This window comes from Sus scrofa, chromosome 3 (genome assembly GCF_054392235.1).
Source record: "Sus scrofa isolate SSC_HxYL_T2T_F1_AM1 chromosome 3, Sscrofa_HxYL_maternal_Yorkshire_Landrace_v2.0, whole genome shotgun sequence".
NCBI classification, from domain to species: domain Eukaryota; kingdom Metazoa; phylum Chordata; class Mammalia; order Artiodactyla; family Suidae; genus Sus; species Sus scrofa.
In genome coordinates, this window is record NC_139385.1 from 13,995,162 (window position 1) to 14,019,076 (window position 23,915).

The 23,915-nt window shown below is 39.9% G+C and overlaps 1 protein-coding gene across 8 annotated transcripts in view; it reads left to right on the forward strand.

The window, feature by feature from the left end:
- The window catches only part of AUTS2 (activator of transcription and developmental regulator AUTS2), a 1,184,853-nt gene that overhangs the window by 516,756 nt on the left and 644,182 nt on the right, over window positions 1-23,915 (forward strand). For all 8 annotated transcript variants that reach the window (XM_085015600.1, XM_085015603.1, XM_085015601.1 and 5 more), the window contains 2 exon segments: window positions 2,790-2,891; window positions 20,431-20,466. In XM_085015600.1, the coding sequence (XP_084871726.1) occupies window positions 2,790-2,891; window positions 20,431-20,466 (138 nt within the window).

The following is a 23,915-nucleotide window of genomic DNA, read 5'->3' on the forward strand; positions in this document are numbered from 1 at the left end:
TCTCATCTAAGTAGTTTTTATAAACATCTCTTGATCAGATATTGCCTAGTAAGATTTCTTTCTTTGTGATTGCTGTTAGGTTCCACAGATGTAAATGCTAGTCTGCCACTGAGTCTTTATTTCCAAGTTAAATGTAAATGTCTAAACTGGCACTAGGAATGAAAATGAAGAGAGCAGTAGGCAGTGGAAGCAGGGGGTAAGCCCACGATCTCTTGCCTAATTCTGAGCACATTTCTTCTATTTGTTTCTTCACCCATTCTTTGGAGTTAGCTTGATCTGCCTCTGTTTAACTTAGAGATCCAGTGAGATGAGTTCTGACATTGCTTTTGAATTGGAGGGCCTACTCCACATACAGGTTTTATTTTCAGTATGAATATATTTAATGAATGCCTTTTAAAACTTGAAAATGTATCAGTTAGTAGAAGCATTAAATAGTGAGATGCTAGCTAGACTTCGAGGGCATATGTCAAAAAATAAATATACAAAGAAAGGAATCTTCAAAGACCATAGTGGAAGAGTTAATATCCGAGCTTTAAAAAAAATCTTGACCTGAAAAGCACAGAGAAAGTGACAGTGAGCATTCCAGATTGAGGAAATCTCGTGTAAAAAAGTACAGGGCAGGAATGGACAGGGTATGTTCAGGAAATTAAGAGGAAGTGATGTTCATTTTAGATTAAACTCCCCTTTATTACAAGTATAAAAATGAAAACTTGAGGACGATGACAATATTCTGAACTTTTATTCCATAGTAATAAGAAAAGGCTCATGTAGCTCTCATATGAATTAATTTAGAATTAGCAGGTTTAGCAGTAACTTAGGAGGAAAATAAGTACTTAAGGGCTCAGGAGGATACGAAGTAAAATTAGCATCATTTTTCTTGGTTCCATTAGAAAAGACTTCCTGGAGAAAGGGATTTTAGAAGAAAATGATAAAAGTGGATTTGTAGAAAGGTTGAAATAAAAAAAAAAAAGGAGTACCTCTATATAGTGGGGATTTGGGGATAGTTGACTAGATGGTATGGTCAAAAGTCGGGTCTGAACTACAGGCTTTAAAGAGGCAGATGAAGGTACCAGGAAAGCTGATTCGGATTCATTCTCCATTCATCTTGGTTCCTCTTCCCCTTTGGCCTCAGAGCCACAGGGAAACCTGCAGGCAAAAGTATTGCTGCTGCCTGTTTCCAGTTGTGCTGTCTGAAGTTCCCTCCTACCCAGAAATATGGTGCTTGGGTTTGTTTAAGGCTTTCCATGCTCTGATCCATGCACCCCTTTCTACATTTTCTCCCCATTTCTTCCCCCAAGGGACTGTCTCTTTCAGATAAGACTCCTTCAGATCATTTCATAGCATGTTGCTTTCCCTGCCTTTTCTTTCTGCCTTTCTCCTTTCAAGAGTATCTATGCCTCTCTTTTCAGCCAGGTGAGCTCAATCTGCTTTTAAAATCCAAGGCTTCCGAAATCATCTTTCCTTCTAACGTCGCTGGCTCTCTTGGTTTTCATTTAGCACGTGTGTATTTCCTTGTGTTGTGATATATATTCTTTGTCTTCCACTGTCTTTTTCTTGTTAGATTGAGAACGTTGTAAAGGGCCTTTGTCTTGTAACCTGCACCAAATTGCTTGGGTTCTCAGCAGATGTCACTGGGGATAACATCATAGAATAATAGTCCGTAAGCATTTGACTCATGGTCTTATATAGATCAGTGGTTTGCAGTTCTGTGTGTTTGTTCATTTTGAATGGAAAAATCCAATCTGGGTAATGTGTAAGAATATCCTGAACATGAAAATCGGAGCTGGGAAAATGTGTAGAAACAGCTAAAATGTAAGGTTTGAAGATCAGAGGCGTTTTAATTTAGTTAAGCACCGTATCTCCAGCTATTACTATCAGGCTCAAATGTGGCACCTGGTACCTATTTGTTGAAGGGATGCAGGCCTAATTTACTTAAGCTGTAGGTCTTAATTTGGTGCTTTAAAATATCTGACAAGAGACTTGCAGAATATTATCTCAAAGAACAGAATCATTGTCTCCCCAGTGGTATAAGGATAATGTACAGAATCTCATGATTTTCTCCTAGAAAAAGAAAAATTTCTTCTGTTTTTTTTTTTTTTTCCCCCCAGAAGAAGACAAAAGAATTAAGATGAGAAATCATAGTTGGTGTAACCTGGCTTTAGCTCATTCAGTGTTTTTGGTCTTTCTGTTATGGATGAGAAATTCACAATGGAATAGAGGAAAAATCTGAGGGAAAAGGATCTTCCAGGATTCATGAATGTTTGTTAGATGTTTCCTCTGTTGATTTAGGGCTTGCTTGGGCCTTTTATCTACATTGACGTTTTGTGGTAAATCTTTTGCTTATTCTACCTGCCATGTTTCTTTCTGTGGCATCTTGCCTGGCACTGTTCAGGAGCTGAGGAAAATGCTCAAGATCAGGACCTTAAATTGTTCACTTTTTAAAATTTTTGGTCTTTTTAGGGCTGCACCCACAGTATATGGAAGTTCCCAGGGTAGAATTAGATTGAAGCTGTAGCTGCCAGCCTTCTCCACAGCCACAGCCACTCGGGCTCCAAGCCATGTCTGTGATTTACACTGTAGCTCATGGCAACACCAGATCCTTAACCAACTGAGCAAAGCCAGGGATCGAACCTGTGTCCTTATGGATACTAGTCGGGTTTGTTAGCATTGTGCCACCACGGGAATTCCAAATTGTTCGCTGTTGACAGGGCGTAAAGCCTGGGAGTGAATGAGCAGTTGTATGAAAAGACCCCAACACCTTTTTTTTTTCTTTTTTCTTCTTCCTTCAGCTCAAGCCAGGGCAGAACAGCTGCAGGGACAGCGACAGTGAAAGTGCCAGCGGAGAATCCAAGGGCTTCCACAGGAGCAGCTCTCGGGAAAGACTCAGCGATGTAAGTAAAAAAATAAATAAATAAAAAAAAATAAACGAAACCACTAGACCACACATCCCTTGGGTCCAATTTCAGTTTCCCAGTGATCTCATCCCTTCACCTCTCTTTGTAAATATCCAAACATTACACTTCACTCTCTATTGGCAGATACATGGTTGAGCCTTGCTTTATAGTGTCATTCTATTGTCTAGTTTGGCCAAAAATGTGTTTTAATAAAATATGAGATTGGGAGTATTTGTCATCTTAGAAACAACAGAGTACTAAGGGAAGCGAAAATACTTCTATTATCAGTGTTTCAAATGAAAGCAACCTGGCAGTGCTACTGCATGTGACATTTAACTGCAGGTTTTTTGTAATTTCTTCACTTGTGAGATTGGTAACAACCCCTTTTTGTCATTTCATTCTTTTTGGAAGGGATGACTAATCCGCCACTTACTTGGCAAGGGAAGGAATTAAATGTCCTGACTGATTTCTGGAGGAAAAGCCCTCCTAAGAACACCCCATACCTCTTGAGGGGTCAGCCTTGTAGACCCGACTGTAATGACTCACCAGCCTCCTAGGCACCAGCAGGGCAGAGAACCACTTCTGAGAACCACCTTGGCCCTCTTTGGGCCCTCTTTCCTTCTTCCCTAATGAGCCATATAACAGGATTCTTGACACATCTTTGCACCTGAAAGCAACATTTTAAAACTTTCCTTTAAAGTAGGTCAAGTAGGGGGAAATTTTTAGTAGTGATACCATGAAAGGAATATTAACAGATTGAGAAAGTACTCTTTTTTTCCCTCTAAATTTATGTGGTTTATTTGCAAAAGAATGTACTAAGGGAAGAAAATAATTCCACTGTTGCTAAAAACAGTAATTTGGATAACCATTGTAGAGCGTTCCCAGAAAGACTCTTTTCCCTGTTGTGGTTGGCATACGCAATTTAGGGGATCTTCTTCTTCTTCTCTCTTTTCAGAAGTTCCCCTCTCCTCTCCTCTTCATCCCTCTTCCCTCCTTTCCTTCTTATTACCCTGCAGTCACCACAGACGGCGACTTCAAGATTCTAAGCATGTTTCTTTTTTCTTTTTAAATTGAATTATAATTAATATACACTATTACCTTAGTTTCAGGTGTATAATACAGTGATTTGCTATTTTTATACATTATGACCTGATCACAGTAATCCAGTTTTCAGCCATCACTATACAGATTTGTTACTTTATTAGTGACTATATTCCCTACGTGCACAGCACATCCCTGTGACGTGTTTATTTTATAGCTAGAAGTTTGTACTTCCTCATTCTCTTTACTGATTATTGTCTGGCCCCAACCACCTCCCTTCTCTTTGGCAGTGAATGGTTTCTTCTCCATATCCATGAGTCTGTTTCTGTTTTGTTTTGCTTATTCATTTGTTTTGTAGATTTCACATATACATGAAATCAAATGGTGCCCATTTTCCTATGTCTGACTTATTTCACTTAGTATAATACTCTCCAGTCCATCCATGTTGCTGCAAATGACAAAATTTCATTCTTTTTTATGGCTGAGTCATCTTCCGTGTGTGTGTGTGTGGGTATGTGTGTGTCTGGTTTTGTGTGTCTCTGTATCACACCTTTATTTATCTATTGATGGACATTTAGGTTACTTCATTAGCTTGGCTATTTAAATAGTGCTGCAATGAATATAGGGGTATGTGTCTCTTTTTTGGCCGTGCCCACAGCATGTCAAAATTCCCGGGCCAGGGATCAAACCTGCCCATGACATAGCAGTGACTTGAGCCACTGCAGTGATGACACTGAATCCTTAACCTGCTGAGCCACTAGGGAACTCCTACCTGTAACTTTTTGAATTAATGGTTTTGTTTTCTTTGAATAAATACCCAGAAGTGAAATTGCTGAATCATATGGTAGTTCTGTTTTTAGTTTTTTGAGAAATCTCCACACCATTTTCCAGAGTAGCTGCACCAATTTACATTCCTACCAACAGTGCACGGGCGTTCTCTTTTCTCCACATTCTCACCGATACTTGTTATTTTTGTCTGTTTCGTAAGAGCCACTCTGGCAGGTTTGAGGTGGTATCTTATTTTAGTTTTGATTTGCATTTCCTTAGTGATTAATGATGCTGAGCACTCTTCATGTGCCTGTTGGCTGTCTGTATGTCTTCTTTGAAAAGTGTCTATTTTGGTCCTCTATCCATTTTTTAATCAGGTTATTTAATTTTTTGATACTGATTTATATAAATTCTTTATACGTATTAGATATTAAGCTCTTATCAGATATATCCTTTGCAAATATCTTCTCCCAGTCAATAGATGACTTTTTAAAAATCAAGTAGAGCTTTTTTAAATTAAAAAAAAATTTTTTTTTTTTTTTTTTTTTTTTTTAGGGCTGCACCCGCAGCATATGAAAGTCCCAAGGCTAGGGGTCCAATTGCAGCTGTAGCTGCAAGCCTATACCACAGCCACAGCAACACCAGATCTGAGCCTATCTGTGACCTACAGGGCAGATTGCAGCAACTCCAGATTCTTAACCCACTGAGCAAGGCAAGGGATTGAACTCACATCTTAACAGATACTATGTCAGGTTCTTAACCCTCTGAGCCGCAATGGGAACTTCTACCTTTTTGTTTTATTGGTAGTCTCCTTCCCCATGAGAAAAGCTTGTTTGTTTGATATAGTCTCACTTGTTTATTTTTGCTTTTGTTTCCCTTGCCTGAGGAGGTATATCCAAAAATAAATTGCCAAAACTAGCGTCAAAGGGATTAATGCCTGTTTTTGCCTAGTAGTAGTATTGTTTCAGCTTTTATATTAAAATTTTAATACATTTAATATATGCACCATATAGTGTGGAAAAGTAGTGTAGTTTCATTTTTTTGCATTTAGCTGTCCAGTTTTTCTAAAACCAATCATATGTTCTTGTTTCCTTTGTCATAGATTAATTGAGCATGTGAGTGTGGGTTGATTTCTGAGCTCTCTGTTCCATTGATCTATTTGTCTGTCTTTCTGCCAGTACCATGCTGTTTTGTTTACAGTAGCTCTGTAGTATAATTTCCAATCTGTGAACTTGATATTTCCAGCTTTGTCTTACTCAAGATTGCTTTGGCTTAAGAATGAGACAGTGGTTTGGAGTGATTTGGGACTATACTTCAAAGCTACCATCATCAAAAAAGTATGGTACTAGCACAAAAACAGAAACATGGATCACTGGAGCAGGATAGAAAGCCTAGAATTAAACCCATGCATCTATGCACAAGTAATTTATGACAAAGGAAGCAAGAATATACAATGAGGAAAGGATAGTCCCTTCAATAAGTGGTGGTAGGAAAACTGGACAGCTACATGTAAAAGAACAAAATTAGAACACTCTCTAACACCGCACACACAAAAAAATAAACTTGTTTTGCTTTTAATCCAAGATAATAATCACCCTGGAAATTATTCCAGGATTAGTTAATCATAATTTCATCACAGCGTGGAGAAATGAAAGCCTTATTAGATCAGGTCACCAGAGCACTGTAGTCCTTGACATCTTTTTACTTATTTCCCTGAACTCACTTTCTGTTAGATCAAAAGAAATTGGCAAAAATACTCTGTCTATGTTCATGGATAAGAACACTGAATGTTGTTAAAATATTAATACCACCCAAAGCAATCTACAGATTCAGTGCAATCCTCATGAAAATTCCAATATCCTTTTTTGGAAAAGTGGAAAACTTCAGGTTCATCTGGAATGGTACAAGGCATTTCGAAGGCGACACAATTGAAAAAGAAGAACAAAGTTGGGTGACTCACACTTCCCAATTTCAAAATTTACTACTGGGAGTTCCCGACGTGGCGCAGTGGTTAACCAATCCGACTAGGAACCATGAGGTTGCGGGTTCAATCCCTTCCCTTGCTCAGTGGGTTAATGAACCGGCATTGCAGTGAGCTGTGGTGTAGGTTGCAGATGCAGCTCGGATCCCACGTTGCTGTGGTTCTGGCGTAGGCCAGTGGCTATGTCTCCAATTCAACCCCTAGCCTGGGAACCTCCATATGCCGCAGGAGCGGCCCAAGAAATGGCAAAAAGACAAAAATAAAAAATTAAAAAATTAAAAAAATCAAAACTTACTACAAAGCTACAGTGATCAAAGCTATATTATACTGACCTCAGGGTAGGCGTATGTTCAAATAGAATAGAATTGAGAATTCAGAAATAACCCACACATCTATGGCCAACTAATTTTTATTTTTTATTTTTATTTATTTATTTTAAAAAAATTTTATTGTTATTTCCCCCAATACAATTTTTTTTTTCTGCTGTACAGTATGGTGACCCAGTTACACATACTAATTTTTAATATGAGTTGTATGTCCATTCACTTGGGAAAGAATTTTCTCCTCAAAAGGTGGTACTGGGCCAGCTAGATTTCCTTATGCAAAAGAGTGCATTTGGACACCTGCATTATACCGTTTACAAAAATTAACTCAAAGTGAATCAATGACCTAGATATAAGGTCTAAAACCATGAAATTCTTAGAAGAAAACATATGTGTACTTCTTCAGGACTGTGAATTGGGCAGTGGATTTTTAGATATGACATCAAAAGCATGAACAAGAAAAGGGAAAATAAATAATTAGACTTCAACAAAATTAAAAACTTTTGTGTATCAAAGGGCATTATCAGGAAAATGAAAAAAATCTATGGAATGGGAGAAAAAAAATTGCAAATTATATAACTAGCATAAGTTTAATATCCAGAATACGTAAAGAACTTCTAAACTCAACAACACGAAAATGAACAACCAAATTAAAAAATGGGCAAAGGGAGTTCCCGTCGTGGCGCAGTGGTTAACGAATCCGACTAGGAACCATGAGGTTGCGGGTTCGGTCCCTGCCCTTGCTCAGTGGGTTAACGATCCTGCGTTGCCGTGAGCTGTGGTATAGGTTGCAGATGCGGCTCGGATCCCGCGTTGCTGTGGCTCTGGTGTAGGCCGGTGGCTGCAGCTCCAATTCGACTCCTAGCCTGGGAACCTCAATATGCCGCGGGAGCGGCCTAAGAAATAGCAAAAAGACAAAAAAAAAAAAAAAAAAAAAAAAATGGGCAAAGACCTTGACTAGACATTTATGCAAAGAAGATATATAAATGTCCGGTAAACACATGAAAGATATTTATCACTATAGTTATTGGGAAAATGCAGATCAAAACCATAAGATAGCACTTTACAGCTACTAGGATGGTTATAAAATTTTTTTTAAAAAAAAGGAAAATAACAAGCCTTGGCAAAGATAGAAAGAAATTGAAATTCTAGTACATACTAATGGAAATATAAAATGGTGTAGCCACTGTGGAAAACAGCATGGCAGTTCCTCAAGACAATAAACATCTTAAAAAAATGATACAGATGAACTTACGCAAAACAGAAATAGATGCACAGACAGAAAATAAATTTATGGTTACCAAAGGTGATACTGTGAGGGGAGCAGGGAGAGATAAATTAGAAGTTTGGGATTAACATAGACACACTATTATGTATAAAATAGATGAACAACAAGGATCTACTTTATAGCACAAATACTCATACCTTGTAATCACCTATAATGGAAAATAAACTGAAAAAGAATATATAGATATAAATGTATAACTGAAGCATTTTGCTATATACCTGAAACTAACACAGCATTGTAAATTAACTATAATTTACTTTAAAAAGAGGATGACAAGAAAAAATAAAATAAAAATCTTCTGTGTTGAAAGCCTTTGACAAATCAAGCTCTTTTTGATATCAAGGCAACATCTACCCACACGGTATTTTAAGGAATAAAGAGCCTCCTATTTTTTCTTTAAAGAGAATTAGTAATTATCTTAGTGACTATCAGAGAATGAGGAGATCGATTTCAAGACCATTACTGGTTTGGGTTGTTATTCTTTTTTTTTGTATATATATCTTACTGCCTTTTCTTGAGTCACTCCCGCGGCATATGGAGGTTCCCAGGCTAGGGGTCTAATAGGAGCTGTAGCCACCGGCCTGCGCCAGAGCCACAGCCACAGCAACGCGGGATCCAAGCCACATCTGTGACCTACATACACCACAGCTCACGGCAACGCCAGATCCTTAACCCGTTGAGCAAGGCCAGGGATTGAACTCTCAACCTCATGGTTCCTAGTCGGATTCGTTAACCACTTTGCCACGACGGGAACTCCTGGTTTGGGTTGTTAAAATAATATCTCCATTTCTCTCCTCACCGTTCTTGTGCTTTTATTACTTTTTTGACCATATGGAAAAAAATAGTTATTAGCCATTTTAATGTCCTTAATCTACTAATTGTGTCATTTGTGTCATTTCTGTATCTCTTTGTATTGACTGATTTTTCTTATTACAGATCGTATTTTTCTGGCTTTTTTTCATGCCTGACACTTTTTTGTTGATGCCAAACATTGTGAAATTTTTTTGTTGTTGTTGAGTGCTGGATATTTTTGGTTTCCCCAAGTACGTTTGAGCTTTATTGTAGATGGAACTATGCCACTTGGAAACAGTATTTTAAATTTTTCTGATGTTTGCTTTTATGCTTTTCTAGGTGGAGCATCCAGAACAGCCTTTAGGCTAAAGCTCATTTTTCCCTAATACTCAGTACTCTGCCACATTCCTGATGTGTGTCACAAGGTTTTTCCGCTATGACTGTGGGGATGCCAATTACTCCATGGCTTCTGTTAGCCCTGGGAACCATTCTACTTGCTCCTATCCAGTGGTCCTTTCTCTTGCCTTTGGTAATTTTATCCCATGGATATGATGATAGGGACTCAGATTCTATAGGTTTCCTGATTCTCTTACTTGAACTTCTCTTTCATTCCCTCCTCTGCTTTGCAAATTCCAGGCTTTCTTTGATTGTCAACTCTCTATCTTCTCAACACACGGGTTCTTCTGGGCCCCACCTGGGTCACTTCCAACCATCCTCCTAAGGCATGAATACTTTATCCAGGCGGTAACCTGGGACAATTAGAACAGTTATCTCATTTGCTTTCTGTGTCTTTGTGATCCCTGTCCTGACTGCCTATTGCCTAATTTTTAAAACCCCCCCCCCATTTTTTTTTCACACATTTTGTCTAGTTTTTCAGGTCCTTAAGATGGGGAGAGTGAATTTGGTCCCTATCAGTCCATAATGCTCACTCTGGATTTTCAGCTGAGATAAAATTCCCTCAAAGCCTCATGTCTTCCACTCACTTTAGTGATATTTTTAGAAGCTTTGGCAGTTGAAACTTATAAGGATATTATTCCATCTTTTTTTTTTTAATTGGACAGACAAAAAGAGTTAGAATAAAGAATTCCAGTGGGGCTGGAGAATTTGACTTATGGGTAAAGCTTAAATACCAAATGTGCTTGGCTTTTCTAAATGACGTTTCCCCAAACTATATTGCTACGAGGGAATAATAGTTTACAAGGACTCTCAGATTGTCCACATCAAGGAGACATGGTAACTTGTTTAGATTAGTCACTAAGCAAAACGTTAACGGGAATAATTGAATATATAAATATTCATGATGTGTTATTCAAGGGGAAAAATACTGCTTTTGATTTATACAGAATTTTGTAGACAAGGAAGTTGGCGAAACTCAGAGGCTTAACTTACTTAAAAACTTAGTAAATAAAACAAAGCCTAACATTTTGAAATGCTCATGGGCACTTGTTACAAAGAGACAATAGCCAATTGTTGTTTTGCTATTTATAGTCCATGTGACCCTGAGCAAAAAAACTTGATTTTTCCAGGCGGTGGTTTCCTTATCTGTGAAATGGGGATCCTTGCATCTACCTTGTTAGGTTTCTTTTAAGGATTACCTGGCATGATGTGTTTGAATCCTGTAACAGGTCTTGGCACATCCACTGTGCTGAAAATTATCCATTCCCTTTGTTTTTGCATCCGATTTACAGCTCACCTTAGGAGCCTTCTCTATTCTTTCTAATCTGAATTCCATTGTAATGGTCAGTTCTGCTTATCTCAAAACCGTTCTTCCTCCCAAGTAAAATCCTCATTATTCTATGTCTCTTTACCTTTTTTTCTCAAATTTGAACTTTCTCTTTTTTATTTCCCTGTCTCAGTACTGGGTCCCAGAGCAAGCATCTTCAAAATCAAGCTCTGTTCCTTCCTCTGTCTTACTTAGCCTGTTTACTTAGTCTCCTTCATTTAATTTTATTTCTGAAGAGGTATTTGGCTGTGCTTATCCTCTTCTTGACACAACTGATGCTTCAAATGCCCTCATCATTTATTACATAGATGATTCAGAAAGATACATGCACCCCAGTGTTCATAGTGGAACTATGCACGACAGCCAAGACATGGAAACAACCTAAATGTCCATCAACACATGAATGAAGAAAGATGTGATACACATACACAATGGAATACTCAGTCATAAAAAAAGAATGAATTAATGTCATTTGCAGGAAGAGGTGGACCTAGAGATTATGAAAGAGAAAGACAAATACCATGTAATATCACTTACATGTAGAGTAATATGACACAAATGAACTCACAGACCTAGAGAACAGACTTGCCAGAGCAGGGTGGTGGGGGAGAGATGAACTGGGAGTTTGGGGTTAGCAGATACGAACTATTACATATAGAATGGATAGACAACAGGGTCCTAATATGTAGCACAGGGGACTATATTCAATATCATGTGATAAACCAAAGTGGAGAAGGATATATAAAAAAGAATGTATATATATATTAACCACAAAACTGTAAACCAACTATATTTAAATTAAAAAAAAATCCTTTGGGAATTCCCACCCTGGCACAGTGAGTTAAGAATCTGACTGCAGCAGCTTGGGTTGCTGTAGAGGTGCCAAGTTTGATCCCCAGCCTGGCATAGTGGGTTAATGGATCCAGTGTTGCTGCAGCTCAGATTCAGTCCCTGGCCCCAGAAACTTCCATATGCCATGGATACATCCATTAAAAAAAAAAAAATCCTTTGGACAAAGTCTGTACTCTTGAAGGTTGTAAGCAGAGCCCACCTCTAGCAAGTATGAAGCTACCTCTTCATCCCCTCTCTCCCTCTATTACCCTATGTTTGTACCTTATCCTTGTTCCTTCTGGACCACTCCTCTCTTTTTCTCTTAAATAATAGAAATTTTCAAATCTTCCTATTTTTTGTTTCTTTTGTTTTCTTGTCTCAGACTCCCCACCACCCCACCCCATTTCTTTCTGCCAGCCCCAGCGTCCACTTCCTCTTAGCAAACTCTTCCTATTACCCTGTGGGAGTAAACTTCTTTAATGCTTTATTCAGTTGGGTACGTGGCTATGCCTCCTCTCTGTGAAAGAATTTGGGGTCCGGATTTTAATTAGGAAAAGGCAGAAAGATATTTATGATGTTTAAAATGTTCAAGATGTTGAAGGAATTGAAACGTTTCGGAAATTAGATGAAAAGCGATGGAATTCTAGTACGTCTTGTGCTATGCACTTCTCCATCTCATCGTACTGTTGATATGTAATCCATTTAATGTGATCACACTTGAGGGATTTCTTCCACTGCTTCTTGAGAGGCCCTTTCTTCTATCCCGAATCTCCCAGGTATTAAGGTTTTCTTGCCTTACTTGTACCACCTTGCTGTCATCCATCCATCCTTGCAAACATCTCTTCTCGCCTCCTTTCTTCCCACCCTGCCCCCAAAGCTTTACTGAGATTTTACTGCAGGCCAGGGTTTACTACTTACTGTGAAGCAAACAGGCCACACCGTCAGTGAACGCCCCTGTATTTAAGAAGAAAATCTAATCCAGATCTGTGACATCCCGTTAACATTCTTTTCTCCTTTCTCTTCTTTTTCTGTTTTTGCCAGATTTCCCCTTTCCCTACCAATTCCTTTTTCCTTTCTTGTATCCTATTTCTCTGTGTTTTCTTGGACATGTCAGTGTTGTGATTGTCCAGAAATATTTACAAAATACCTTTTAAGTGTCAGGTGTCGTTCCGGGCCCTTGAGGTTGAGCGGTGAACAAGGTGAAGCCTCTGCCCCCTTGAAACCTCTTCTCCACCGGGGGAGGCAAACAGCAAACCTGTGAGCAAATGATAACGTTAGTTTTGATATAATACATTTTTTGAAGTAAGCAAAACAGAAGTGAGGGCTGGCAGAGTATGTGTGTTGCCACTTTCACTGGGGTGATTGGATTAGACCTCCTTGTGTAGATGGTGTTTGAACGGAAGCCTGAGTAACGAAAAGGAAGAAAGAGCCTGTGGCAGCAGGCTCTGAGTCACAGGAACAGTCTTGACGTTTTTGAGGGGAAGAAAAAAGGCCAGTGTGGCTAGAGGGAGTGCGTGTGAGGGCTGGTCACGTCATGTCTAATGGTCCCTGGAAAGGAGGCTGGGTGCTGTATTTGTTTCCTGGGTTGCTGTAATGAATGGCCGCAAACTGGATGGCTTGAAACAACAGAAATGTATTGTCTCATAGTTTTTAAGGCTAGAAGTCCAACCTTGAGGTGGCAGCAGGGCCATGATTTCTCTGAAGTCTCCAGAGAAGAGTCCTTCTTTTCCACCCTTGGCTTCTCAGAATCCTTGATGTTCCTTGGCTTATAAAGACAGCGCTTTGTTGTGTGCCTCTGTCTTCACATGGGCGTCTCCTGTATAGCTCTGTTTGTCTTCTCCTCTTCTTCCCAGGAGAGCAGTCATTGGATTTAGGGCCCATCTTAACCCAGGATGACTGCAACTTAAATTATCTCTGCAAAGTCCCTGTTTCCCAGCAAGGTCACTCTGCAGTCAGGGTTCTCTAGAAAAGCAAAACCAATAGGATGTATAGATCATTATGGAGGCTGTCAAGTCCCAAAATGTGCCCTCAGCAAGATGGTACCAGGAGAGCTGATGGTTAGTTCCACTGAGTCAAGAAGCATGAAAACCAGAAAGATTGGGAAAGTCTGTTTTCACTTAGAGTATGGACGCAGGGAAAAACTCTAGGTGCAGCTGGCAGGCTGGCAGACAGAGGAATTCCCTCTCATTCTGCATATGATCAACCTTTTGTTTCATTAAACTGATTGGATCAGGCCCACCCACATTAGGGAGAGTGGTATGCTTTACTCAGCCTGTTGATTTAAATGTTAAACTCACCCCAAAACAGAGTAATACCTAGAATAGGCTTTGACCAAATATCTGGGTACTTCGTGGCCTAGTCAAATTGATGCATAAAGTTAACCCTCACAGTCACATTCTGAGGTGCTAAGCAGGCATGAATTTTAGGTGGGGGAGGGGCAGTATTCAAACCACTGTATAGGTTGTTTATTTATTTATTGCCTTTTAGGGCTGCACCTACAGCATATGGAAGTTCCCATGCTAGGGGTTGAATTGGAGCTGCACTTGCCAACCTACACCGCAGCCACAGTAAAGCAGGATCCGAGCCACATCTGTGACCTGCACCATAGCTCATAGCAAAGCCTTAACCCACTGAGCAAGGCCAGGGGTCAAACCCACATCCTCATGGATATTAGTAGGGTTCATTTCTGCTGAGCCACAACAGGAACTCCTGTATAGATTGTTATTTTAAAAGCTTCTGGAAGATGTTAAAGGAATGTTGTCATAATTTATACTTTAAAAATTTTATTTGCTTTTTATATGAAGAACTACAGATAAAAATGAGAACAAGAATGAAATATGGGAAAGAAGCCAGAAGGCTTTTGAGTAGAGATGAGAGCTGGTAACAATTTGAAGCAGTTTATAACAGAGAGTAAAAATTGGAATTGACCGTTTCCATACCTGATACTTTTTTCAAGTTGTCCCCTCATTTTTACTTGAATTCCACTAGTACCTAATTACCCCTATTTAAATGTATTTTGGACCTTTGTAAGTTATTAGTAATCTTATCTCCAAGGCACATGTCTTAGGATTAATATTTTGGGTTCTGGAGTTCCCATTGTGGCTCAGCATAATGAACCCAACTAGTTTCCGTGAGGACACCGGTTTGATTCCTGGCCTTGCTCAGTGGGTTAAAGGATCTGGCGTTGCCATGAGCTGTGAGGACACCAGTTTGATTCCTGGCCTTGCTCAGTGGGTTAAAGGATCTGGCGTTGCCATGAGCTGTGAGGACACCAGTTTGATTCCTGGCCTTGCTCAGTGGGTTAAAGGATCTGGCGTAGCCATGAGCTGTGAGGACACCAGTTTGATTCCTGGCCTTGCTCAGTGGGTTAAAGGATCTGGCGTTGCCATGAGCTGTGAGAACACCGGTTTGATTCCTGGCCTTGCTCAGTGGGTTAAAGGATCTGGCATTGCCATGAGCTGCGTTGCCAGGTTGCAGATCCAGCTTGGATTTGGCATTGCTGTCACTGTGGCATAGGCCAGCAGCTACAGCTCTGATTCAGTCCCTAGCCTGAGAACTTCCATATGCTGCAGGTGCAGTCCTAAAAAAGACCAAAAAAAAAAAAAAGATTTTACAATCTTTTCATTGTCACTGTTTTCTAAAACCCTGCAGAAAACCCATAAATAAGCTTGTCTTGTGACCTCTGTCAGGAACACACTTGACCAAGTGATTCCTAGCCTGATCCTTCTGCTTTTTACTCCCAAGAGAGAAAAGAAGTATAACATGGAGGTGGGTGGGCAAGGATGTCAGACACAGTTGATGATTTGGGAAGAATTTTAAAATGTTCTATTTAGGGAGCTCCCGTCGTGGCTCAGTGGTTAATGAATCCAACTAGGAACCATGAGGTTTCGGGTTTGATCCCTGACCTTGCTCAGTGGGTTAAGGATCCGGCGTTGCCGTGAGCTGTGGTGTATGTAGGTCACAGATGTGGCTTGGATCCCGAGTTGCTGTGGCTCTAGCTGTAGGCCGGTGGCTACAGCTCCGATTCGACCCCTAGCCTGGGAACCCCCATATGCCACGGGTGCGGCCCTAGAAAAGGCAAAAAGACCAAAAAAACCCCAAAATGTTCTATTTAAATAAGTCCTAGGGTCAGAGCATACATCTTCCTCTAGGGGTGGTGCTCACATCCATCCCATACTTAGGGAGCCATGATAGTAGCCATGGCCTCTCGGTCCATCTCGAATGAATGGAGCACATCCATTTTAGACGGATAATCCGTTTTGAAACCGTTTGTTGTAAGTATGCAGTTAAAACAGAAATGTTAACTTCATGAGTTTAATGAGTAGCTTCAGTGATAACTTAGTGAAAAAGATGGAAAGAAAGTCAGGTGGGGGGCAGTGGGAACGAGTAGAATGAGCATTTAATGAATATCCACTTGTAGACTTGAATGTCAGCAGGAACATTCTCCTTCCTGGAAAATGTCTTTCAACTGCGCATCCCATTACTATTCCTGCAGCCCATGTAGCTTGGAGATTGAGGCAGAGTGTGTTTGTGAGAAAGCTCTCCTTTGCAATATAATGAGATCGAGGTGGGTAATTTGCAGAGATTGCTGGAGCAGTGGTCAAATCTGCAAAAAAAAAAAAAAAACAAAAAAAAAAAACAACTCCAGCAGATTGAAAAGACCATGTTAAACAGGAGATAGCTTATAATGAGCCTGGAAATCACGTATCAGATAGCCAGCTGGCTAGAATTTCCTCATATTCTCATGCAAACTGCTAAATGCTTTCTCTTACACTATTTACTCGGTCTCTCTATTTCTCTCATTTCTACCTTCTGCATGGAAAAAAATAAGAATGAATTGACAACTCTACCACTTGAAGATATAAGAATGAAGCCTATTTCATTATTCAACAGATATATGTGCCTAAACAAGGGCATATGGTATTATTTTATACCTTTTGAATCCAGGATGCTCTAATTTGTTACATTTCTTTAAAACATCTTTTTTGTTTTCAAACCTCATGTTGACTCATAGTCTTTTCTAGATTTTATGGCCACTCTTGCTGTATAGTTGGGCCCAAGTATGCTTTCTCTCTCCAAGCATGAAAAGCAGAAGACCCTTCCTCATTATAAATTGGGGGAACAGGAGTTCCCATGTGGCTCAGCCCCACTAGAATCCATGAGGACGAGGGTTTGATCCCTGGCCTCTCTCCGTGAGTTCAGGATTTGGTGTTTCTGTGAGCTGTGGTGTAGGTCGCAGACATGGCTCAGATCCCGTGTTGCTATGGCTCTGGAGTAGGCTGGCGGCTTCAGCTCTAGCCTAGGAAACTCTGTGCCACAGGTGCGGCCCCAAAAGACAAAAAGACAAAAAAATAAATAAATAAGTAGGGGAAACATAAAAAGTTAAAATCAGCTTGATTCTATCTTGTGGTTCAGTGGTCAGGGCAGCATCACCTCTCTGCTTTGCTAAGCACCACCTTTCTGCTTTACCTCTTCGCGTCTGTCTCTTGGCCTATAACACGAGAAAGCGATAACAATCCCTAAATGCTCCTCTGTAAACAAATCACCAACATAATACATTTCTAACAACAGAAAAGCTGCTTTTAAACATTTATTCCATTTTTGTGTATATAATCAGTTGTGGCGCATGGTTTCAGGTGTTTGTGGAATTTCTGAGTTGGAAAAATGTTAAGGCTGTTAAGCATTTGCAGCTATATTTAGATACAGACTTAGGTTGGGAATGAATGAGCAAGACTTTTCTGGGCTTTTTTGGATCGCAAGACCTCAGGGATGTGGTATGTGTCCCGAGAACATCAGTGAAACCCTGACGCCTGCCCTTTTGCTGGTCTTGGAACTTGTATTCCCCCTCCGTCTGATGGTGCAGGTCCTGTTGGTGACCAGGAATGGTGTTCTCCTGAACACAGGGCCATACCTAGATTCTTGGGCTTATAGAACTGGCAAAGGAGAAAGCTCTTTACAGCAGAGATGTTTCTGTTCAAATTCTCCAGTGACGGTTGAAGGGAGCTGGCAACTAGCCAAGAAAAATATAGTGGAGAAGGGAGTTAGAACGGAGGAAATATCAATGCCATGGACATTTGGCGAAAGTAGATTAGAAGTTTTCTGCCAGGTCCAGGAATTATAACTTAATGCCACAAATAATTTTCTGCTTTGAAAAAAACAAAAAAGGTGAATACAGTGCATTGGCAAATGTGGGTAGTCTCTGACTCTCAGGTTCTACATGCTTTCTAGCAAATGCTGAAACTCCAGCAGACCTTTAGAGTACATGAGGATCTAGTGTCTGTGTTTCTTCATGTGTCTGTCTGTTTGTGCATGCTTGTGTGTGTGTGTTGGGGGGATGTTATAAGGCATGGTGCTTAAATGCTTTGTTGCATTATGTTAATTCCTCGGCAGTGCAATCAAATTCATGTCGTAATTAAAGCTGTCAGTTGGAAGGCAAGCCAATCGCCACGAAAACACAGCATAACAAATGAAGTGAAATGATTCTGCGTGTAGCTATACAATGCTTCGCCAGGCATGAAATTAAATAAGTAATTTGATGTTGACATCAGAAATTGAAATGATACCCACTGTTCCCTCATTCAGTCAGACCTGCATAAACAATAGCCAGAACAAATATGCACAACAAAGCTCTCTTCTCCACCCAGCTCCCTGAGTAATGTACAATATATATGCAAAATGAGTATAACAGAGCTTCCCTAGACCTGAAGGATGTAATTTTCTTTGGTATACAATAAGATGATATGTCTGTGGGGATGGGGAGGTGGGTTGGAAGGGGTCCTTCTGCTCCTGGGATAAAATACATTTGCAGAAAGGGGAGAGATACTGAAATAAACAAACCCCATGCTTTCCCTGAGTAATTCATCCTAAAATGAGTTTACCTCCCAGGGGCATGACACCAGGCTGGTGGAGTCCTAACTTGGCTTTTGCCTTCCTCTGCTCCACAGACGGGTGTGGGTGCCGAAAACGGATGGTGCCGTTACATGGCTAATCACTGCTCTGAGGCGCTGTCTCCATGACTACTGTGGCTCTTCCTACACACTGTTTATGAGATCAAGAACATAGCAGGATTTTTAAAAATCAAGTCCAGCCTGCAGGATCACACATCTAGTGTTCTTTATCCCCCCAAGCTTGTCTGGAACACTAAGGGAAAGAAAGTTTTGCTTTGGGGACTGCATTTAAGAATGCCCTGGGAGTTCCCCTCATGGCTCAGCAGTTAACGAGCCTCACTAGCATCCATGAGGACGTGGGTTCGATCCCTGGCCTCGCTCAGTGGGTGAAGGATCCGGAGTTGCTGTGAGCTATGGTGTAGGTCACATATGCAGCTCAGATCATGCTTTGCTATGGCTGTGGTGCAGGCTGGCAGCTTCTGCTCTATTTTAACCCCTAACCTGGGAACCTCCATATGCTGCAGGTGCCACCCTAAAAAGACAAAAAAAAAAAAAAAAAGAATGCCCTGGAACATACTGTCCTTGTTTGATGCAGATGCTGTTTGTACTTACAGAACGGCATTTTTTTTTTTTCTCCTTAAAACCAGTGTGAAATCAAGAATCACATCTACTGTATTTTTGGAGCTATTAAATTCACCTGACCCCTCCCTCTCTAGCATACAGTCCATTCATTCATTCATTTATACATTAACTCAACGAACACTACATGCATCTGTGTATAAGACATTGAGCTAAGCTCTGAGAAGGCAACGATGAGTTGACCTGTGGTTTACAGAGCAGGGCCAGGACTTTAGGTGGAAGAGTTAGAGGTCACCTGAGTAACTGTTGCATGGCCACAGAAGTTGGGGTCCCTCCAAGGAAGGTGTAACAGTCAACCCAAGTTAGGCTGGGACAGGCCTTGCTGCTGCAAAGATGCTTAGCTGAGACCTGAAGACTGCCTCAGCATTAGCATTCATTTGGTTTCAAGCTTATTTGGGACCTCTCTTGTTCATAGAGAACACTAAAAATTAAATAATCTATAATGAGAGGTTTAGGGGAAAAAGAAATAAACATACACAGACAAGTTTAAAGCACAAACCAAGTTATTTGCAGGGGCGGGGGGGTCTCTTTCCCCAAATAAGTGATGCCCTGCATACCTTTTAGCAGTACTGTTTTATAGTGCTCTGTGCATATGAGAACGATGGAAGCCTAAAATGATCATTTTTGTGACTAAAACCTTTAGAAAAATGGTGCCTTTCACTGCTTCCCTTTACCCACACATTCTTTGCATTTTAGTCTACTAATTATGTTTACAAAATGTCTCATTTTTGAAACGCGCTCTGTGTGTACTAACTGGGGCCTTTAGGGAATAAACTGGCAAGTGGGTCATACACTGGAAAAGTCATCCAAACCCACTGGGCTTTTTATTTTCCAGTCAGTCTGGGCTTTTTCCTTTTGCCTGCCCCTTTGCGGCCACAAAACTGAGTAGCTTGAGACCAGGGCATTGAATGTCAGCAAGTCAGGGAGGCAGGCTGATGCGTGTCTGTTTAGTCTCAGTGCAGGGCGAAATGCCATCATTAATTCATTACCCAGCTGCCTGTCAAATAAATTGGCAATTACGTCCACCGCAGAAGCTTGGAATTCAGTAAATAGCACGTTAGCATCTCTGAGTTGTTGAGAGATGTAAAGGGGAAAATTAAGCAACACGGTGTTTGTATCAGTAGCAGATGACAAGGGGCCGAGTACACTGGCGATGTGGTGTAGTGATGAAAAGCCTGCGAAGGGCTGGTAATGAGCTGTGTGGATTGGAACGTGTTAAAAACCGTTGCTGATTTTCCACTTTGTCTCTATGCTTTCTTGCAGAGTTCAGCTCCTTCCAGCTTGGGAACAGGCTACTTCGTAAGTTTATCTCAACTTTCACATGTGTGCCTCGCTTTGGCATTGATTTACTTGTGTAATGTATGCTCATTAGGATGTGAAAAAAAAAAAATCCGAAAAATCCCCACTCGGTCCTAAAGAGCAGACTGATGTCCATCCTTTGACTAACAGTTGTTTTATTTTAAAAATGCACAACCTGCCTGGCTCTAGGCATCCCAGGTCCATCTGAGATGTGTGTCTGGTTCTCAACACCCAGCACTGTTGCGCCTTACCTGGCAGTGTGAGGGGGTACAGGAAAACCTGACTGGCTCGTACCTCCTTCCTACTAAATTGTTTTGTTAGTGAGGAGTATCCCGCGGGGGGATGGAACTCAGTTATGCAGTGAGGCCTATTTATTCACTTGAAGACCTTCCCCACATGCCCAGTGAATTGCCTTTTTAATTTCGACGAGGGGTGGTGTTTTAATGGATGTTTTCCTTCACAGTCTGAGTAGGTGGCCTTTTGATTTCTTTCAGCAAATCGTTAAAACTCCTCTTTTTAGGAAATAGAAATGTTTATTTCAAGACCATATTCTCTGTCATTTGGGAAGAGTGTGGATGGTGACATATCTCAGGGCTTATGACAGTACTTCTCATTTACAAAGAAGTGATCACTGCCTTTCTTTTGTTTATAGCTAAATTGCCCTTGTTGGGCTCCATAATACTTTTCAGGGTATAAGTAAAAAAGAATTACACCTAGCCATTATTTACACAACAGGATGATATGCCAGGGTAGACATTTGTTGTGGTATTTAAAGGCATGTCAGGAATTTAAAAGAATCTGATTTGTTCTGAATGTTGAACAGTGATAACTCTAATGTCTACTCCTCATTTTCTGAGAAAATAATGAAAATAAAGCAGAAAGTATTACTGATTCGGTTTTATTGCATTTAAATTTCTTCCCTCCAAAATGCTCATTACCCTGGTTTTCTTCTGCCCACACATTTCTCTCCATACATTTAGGATAAATATATGAGCATGAGCACCATTTCATTGAGTAAGTGTTTTCCAAACTTGGAAGAAGTGGCATTTTCTAAATGCTGACTTTTTTTTGTCTTAATCTATGATATGAGGACAAAACGGATAAGAAAATTTTTTTGGTACCTGCCTCATACAGTCAGCACTTATCCTTGGTCCTTATTGTGGTTGAATATTCATGCTTACAGAAACAAGCAGGATGCTGAAACAGGATCCTGCTTCAGCAGTCGAAATAACAGAAGTAGTCCCATCTGCCATCTCTTCACACCAGGCTGGATGTGGGTTGAGATGCTGGAAGTAAAATCTGGAGACTGCCAATGTTTATTCTCTATCCAAAAACGAAATCCTCCCTTTTTGCTTTCTTCAGTAGAAGAAGGCCAGTGCTACTGACGTAGCCTTTCATCATTTCTAGATGGAACATTCTAATTATTTATTGTCAGTATGAGCACTCTGAAAGAAGAAAGTCACCCCGAAAAGCATCAAGACTTTTATTATGCTTTCAGTCACTTATTTTTCTCTCCAACTCCAGGAATGTTTATTTTGATTCTCTAATGATGGAGTCTTATGAATAAAGAGTCTTTGCAATTATGGATCTCAAATAATGTTTACTCTTACACAGTGTTGGATGGGTATAAAAGTTTTCTTATTTTGGAAAAATTATTCTTAATATTTCTTTCCTTATATATTAAAAAAAATCTAGAGTATTATAGCTTACATGGAGAAGATATGCACCAGATGTATGTTCTGCTCTGAACTATGACAAAAATGTTCTACTTAGAATGTGTTTTCAATAACAGATTATTATGTTATCAGAGTGCACAATCCATTGATACTGTTGCCAAGTCCTCATCAAAAAGTGTCTTCTGTTTCAGTTTTCATCTCACCAGTATCACATGTAATGCTTAATTTCAGGTACTAACTTCAGCATTGGTGAGTTTCACACTTCTAAGTAGAAATAGTAGGTTCACAACTTTTAGTCGTTTTATACTGACATGTTCTCTGCACTGGGGTCTCTGATCTGTGATGTCATAATAACCTTTCCTTGAGTCTGTAATGAAGGCTTAGCATCAGGTAAGTGGTGGTGATATTTTGACTTTATCCTTAATCCTCTTCAGCATCTCTTTGAAGTATGGACGGAGGCAAATCACCTGCAGAGTCAATGAGCTACCAGTGCAGTGGAACCATAATGTGAATTCTGGTGTAAGGAAACAGAAGGCACTCACTCGCCTTTCTTTTGAGTTTAACAACCCGGAACTGTTTTCCTAAATACTCTCCCATACCGCAACATTACTGTACCTTTGAAGTTTTCTTTCCTTTAGACCATATGCTCCTTTAGAGCTTTTAGTGAACCAAGGTAAAATGCTGATCATCGTGAGCTAATAAAATAGATGCCCAGCTATATTCACAAGCACGTGTGCGTGCACACTCATACGTAGACGTGTGTGTACCTTAGCCACAGCCAGTATATTTTACTTTCTTGCATTTCTTTTCATTGATCAGTAGTGGTAAGTTAAAGGGTTTGAAGAAGAAGTCTTTGTTTTTGATTTAGTTGTATTTGTTTATATCTCCTTGGTTTTGTGTTCCAAAGATGTCTGCTTAGGTCTGTCACTTTTCCAATCCATTTATAAGCTGAAGATTTGAGAAATGAGAACAGCAGCTAAAATCAGTATTTACATAAGCATATTGCAAAGCATTCTTAAAGTAGACAAAATAGAGAAGGATTGGAACAAACTTTTCACATTTTTGTGAGCTCATGAATAATGTGGGTGTTATACACACAGAGAGACACATATATATTCATTACATTCTCATGCCCAGCTCATATTCTAAATATAAATGAAAGTATAGACTGGTTGGAATCTATTTGCTTTTTAATTTTTTTTGGCAAGCATGCCAGAACTTGTTGGAGTGTGTAGGATTTTCTTTTTTTTTTTTAAGCATTAATGCAGTGAGCACGTTTTCTTTTCATTTTAAATGTTTTGGGCTAGATTATCTTCTTTTACATGCATTTGAAGTTTTTCTTATGCGTAGTATATAATTTCAAGCTTGGAATCATCTGAAAACTACTTGTGTGACCTTGGGTCATGTCTTCGAGATCTCTGAGTCGGTTTCCTCATCTCTCCCTACCTAATAGATGTGTGAATTTTCAGTGAGATATTTAGTGCACACAGAACATCTCTCAATAATAACAAATAATGTTCGCTTCTGTTATTCCCGCTGTAGTATGTGATGGCATAAAATTGCCCTCATTACGTGGTTATGCGATGTTTTGGTGATAGAAGATAACCACTAGAAACTCATGATATAAAGTAAATTTTGTAATTTGTACCTATAGGTTAGAAATATTTTCTTCTCATTGCAGTCTTCTCATTGCCAACTCAGGAGCCTAGGATTTTGTGTCTGTTCAGCTGTATACCAGTTTGCTCCATATATGAACATAAAACAAAGATGGAA